Source organism: Bison bison, unplaced genomic scaffold (assembly GCF_000754665.1).
Source record: "Bison bison bison isolate TAMUID 2011002044 unplaced genomic scaffold, Bison_UMD1.0 scf7180017864264, whole genome shotgun sequence".
Taxonomy (NCBI): Eukaryota; Metazoa; Chordata; class Mammalia; order Artiodactyla; family Bovidae; genus Bison; species Bison bison.
In genome coordinates, this window is record NW_011494836.1 from 2,195,434 (window position 1) to 2,199,454 (window position 4,021).

General features: G+C 52.3%; 1 protein-coding gene across 1 annotated transcript in view; it reads right to left on the minus strand.

Annotated features, from left to right (window-relative positions):
- The window catches only part of LOC104994715 (liprin-alpha-1-like), an 87,638-nt gene that overhangs the window by 4,453 nt on the left and 79,164 nt on the right, over window positions 1-4,021 (minus strand). Inside the window, 2 exon segments of the mRNA XM_010848371.1 lie at window positions 1,022-1,121; window positions 1,222-1,568. Of these exon segments, the coding sequence (XP_010846673.1) occupies window positions 1,022-1,121; window positions 1,222-1,568 (447 nt within the window).

Genomic DNA, 4,021 nt, shown 5'->3' on the forward strand with positions numbered 1-4,021 from the left:
ACCAGAGAGGTGGCTGGGGTTTGGCAAAGTGCCTGGTCTTGCTGCGTGGGTGTGAACCTGCCCTCACCACTCCCTGACCGTGTGACCGTCACCGTGTCCTCCTCTGTAAATTTGGAGGGGGCAACACCTGCTTGGGAAGGGGCACACACAGCATCTGGTATATAATCAATGCACCATCCATCGCAGCATATTATATATTAATAATAGGGATCGCATTTAATAACCTGCTCCTTTTTGTCTCTTGTCACTTAACTGTGCTCCAGATCACATCTGCTTTACTTACCCCTGGAAATCCCACACCCAGCACAAACAAGACTCAACAAATTTGTGGCTGAAGAGGCAGGAACATACCCTGTCTTCAAGGAGATGAAGCCAAGCAAGATGAGGGCCTAATGATAACCCTGTGTGATGAGGGGACCCCAGGAGGACCTGCGTGGCGTGTGGGTGGGGTGGGAGCATGGGCAGAACCCTGATGAGCTCCTGGGACGGGGAAGGTGGCAGGAAGGAGGGCGGGCTGTTCCTTGTGGGGTGTCCACAGATTGTACTTCACCCCTCACTGATGAGCACTTAGTCAGTTTCCAAACACGTGTCACTGTTAGGAGGAAACAATCATTGCCCAGCTCCTACTCAATTGATTTTGTACAATATGTTTCTAGCATTGGAGTACAATCATCTGCTTTATTCATTCCATGCTCCATCCATCCACCCATCCAGCCAGCCATCTGTTCATCCAACCATCCACTCACTAATCAATCCATCCATCCACTCATTAACTCATCTGATCATCTCAGACCCATTGAGAAGATAGTCGCCTCTTCCTCTCCTGCTCCCAGGAGGACCCCCAGCGTGAGTGACTGGAGCCTTGTGGGGACAATGGGGGAGACACAGAAGGGAGATGCCTGCAGGCCCTCCTCCCTCTGAACGGTGAAGCACCCACCTGGTCCTAATGCCTCCTTGTTGGAGTGTTCAGGACGGCCCTTTTCCTTCTTGAGAAACAAGAAACAAGGGGCTGATGGAGGACTTGATTGATGCCCTTTTTCTTTGGGGCTTTGTGCAGCGAGTCCTGCCTGCTGGTGCTGCGGCTGGGGTTGTTCCCGGGGTTGTCCTGAGAGCCTGTCGAGCTTTAGGGAGAGAAAAGGACCTTTCACTGGCACCCTCGTGCAAACACACACCCCTCCACAAGAGCTACTGATAGAAATGGGCACCCAGCAACACTCGCACCTCAACCTCGCAGCAGACAGTGGAGTCTCCTTCACCAAACACACTCCACACGAGCAATGCAGGCTCCGAGACACAGAGAACCACCCCAGGAAGTTGAGATTCTCTGCCTCGAGCTCTCCCCCGAGGAGGGCTTGACTCCAGGCCAGCTGGTGCAGAGGGCACTCCGACCCTCCATCAGGGTCACTGCTCAGCAGGTGAAAACGCTCCAGCAGAAGGCAAGCTCCCCTGCTCTGGGCAGTTCCCCCCACCTCCTGCAGGGTGACTGTCCCCGGCCATGGCAGGAGAGCGACAGTCACCATGCAGGTCTGCTGGCCAAGTGACCACATGTGTCCTCCATTGAGTGCTGCCTGGCTCAGGACGGGAGCTTAGGTGGTGGTCTCAATGAGGACAGTGTCAGTCACAGGAGGGGACAGAGTCTTCTGAGAGGAGACCCCTGAGGAAAAGGGAGGGACCCTCAAGAGTGAACCTAAGAGGCACAGGGCCATCACTGTCAGGAACGTGCCCCGGGCCAGGCAGACCTCTACCAAGATCAGGAAGAAAGCTCCCACAGGAGTAAATCTGTAGAGAAGGGCGTTTTCTAAAATCACTGAGGTCACTGAGCTCTTCTTCCCCAGCACCTGAAGTTCACCACTAAACACAGGCACTGAACCCAATGGTATTCCTTTAAAATCATCCTTGCAACTCCTTCAAGACAAGAGGCGCAGGGCTCCTGAAACTGATGGCGCGCACACAGGCTGCTTACTTGTGGGCATCCCTGAGGTCCTCATGGGTGGGCTGTGTGCAGCGCCCCCGTGTGCAGGCGGTCCAGCCAAAGGGACCGCAGCAAGGCGGGGGTCGAGTTTTCACATTTGATGGCGGTCTTGTCATCTCCTACCTCTTCCCATAAAGCTGGCAGCTGAGGGAGTGAGCTAAGTGTCTAATTGGCTAACAATAGACTGTTTTGAAAATGGCAATCACATAGGCATTACATTATAACCAGAAACTTATTTGAAAATCTATTAGCTATGCTTTCCCTTAAGTACACACACACACACAAAAACCCTTGTTCTAGCTTAATGCCATCTTAAAGGACTGTTTTGTTCAAGAGAAGCAGGGCTATGGGGCAGCGAGAGCATCCGATTGAGTGCAGAGACCCTGGATGGGAGCCTCCCTGCAGCTGGGCTCCACCTTCTCTGGAATCCAGTGACCAGATGGCCCTGCCAGGCAGGAAAGCAGAGCGACGCCAGCACTGTGAACCCTGCATGGCATGAACTGCCCTGATGAAAGGACTGTGCTCATCACCAGATGCTGCTCAGAAGCACCACAGCTAGAGTAAGAAACCTCTTAGCAAAGCCGTCCAGACCTTTCTGTTTGAAGGAGAAAAGGACACAGCTTGTGCCACCACCCAAGATCATTTGTAGTGATGATGCAGGTTACTGGAACCCATGACAACAAGAGAAACACAGAAAAGGTACCTAATCCCTCCATACGAACACCATGTGCCTGGTAACATACAGACTGTGGGCTACCCACTGAAGTGCTTACACGTGGTGAGTGTAGTTCACTCACTGTGGTTTACACAAAGCACCCCTAGCTCTTCACTAAGAGATGATCTTGTATCAACCTAGAGCGGTGGGATGGCAAGGGAGATGGGAGGGACGTTCAAAAGGGAGGGGATATATGGGTACCTATGGCTGATTCATGTTGAGGTTTGACAGAAAAGAACAGAATTCTGTAAAGCAATTATCCTTCAATTAAAAAATAAACGAATAAAAAAAGAGAGAGAGAGAGAGAGATGATCTCTCCTGGACTCCCAGCTTTTCCGCTGGTCCTGGGTGTGAGGACAGGAAAGACAGTGGTGGCAACAGTGTGGGGAACAGATTAACCCCTTCAGGGTCCAGACAGGTCTCACTGATACATTTGGGTGTGTGGTTAAGCTACTGCCTACAAAGTGGGAGACCTGGGTTCAATCCCTGGGTAGGGAATATCCTCTGGAGAAGGAAATGGCAACCCACTCCAGTGCTTTTGCTTGGAAAATCCTGTGGACGGAGGAGCCTGGTAGCCTACAGTCCATGGGGTCGCAGAGTCGGACATGAGTGAGTGACTAAACTTTCACTTAAGCCAGGGGAGGTTTTAGGAAACATGCATGGCATATATTTTTATAAACAATGAGTGCATAGTTTTAACCAACAGTTTTTAGTGGGATTCTGTAAAGAATACTGATCCCGTGCAGCCCCACAGGAGTTTGGTGACAACAAAGTGACTCAGTGCAAAATGCAGCTGAACTCTTTTAACAGCAGCTGGATAAACTGGGCACACTCCCCTGAGCTCTAACAAGAACCCTCAGACAACAGAAGGCTACAAAGGCTAGAAATTATCCACATGGAGCTGAACAGCAATCAATCTCAAATTCAAGTTAAAATAAGCATTTATAAAAATCAGAAAACAACAACGAACAGAGCAGGGAAGTGACACACCTGGGTTGACAATGGACTCAGTGGAGACAAACATCTGCCTCAAAGTCAGGGCCCACTCCAGCCCGTTCCCCTGGGCCTCCTCCTGAGGAAGGCCTCTGGGTCCGCAGCCTGGCCGCCCTCCCCCAGGACGGGAGCCACACCACTGGTGCCCACGTGGCCAGGATGGGCAGCACCATGTCCACTTAACAGGAGGGCAAAGCAAGCCACAGAGCAGGCGAGCGGCACACCCAGGTCACCAACCCCAGGGGGACAGCGCTGGTCTGCTGTGCCCAGCAGAATGGCTCCTGGGCACTGAGCTGCCTGAACTGGAGCACAGCCACCCCAGTCCTGCGGGAAGGCCCAGG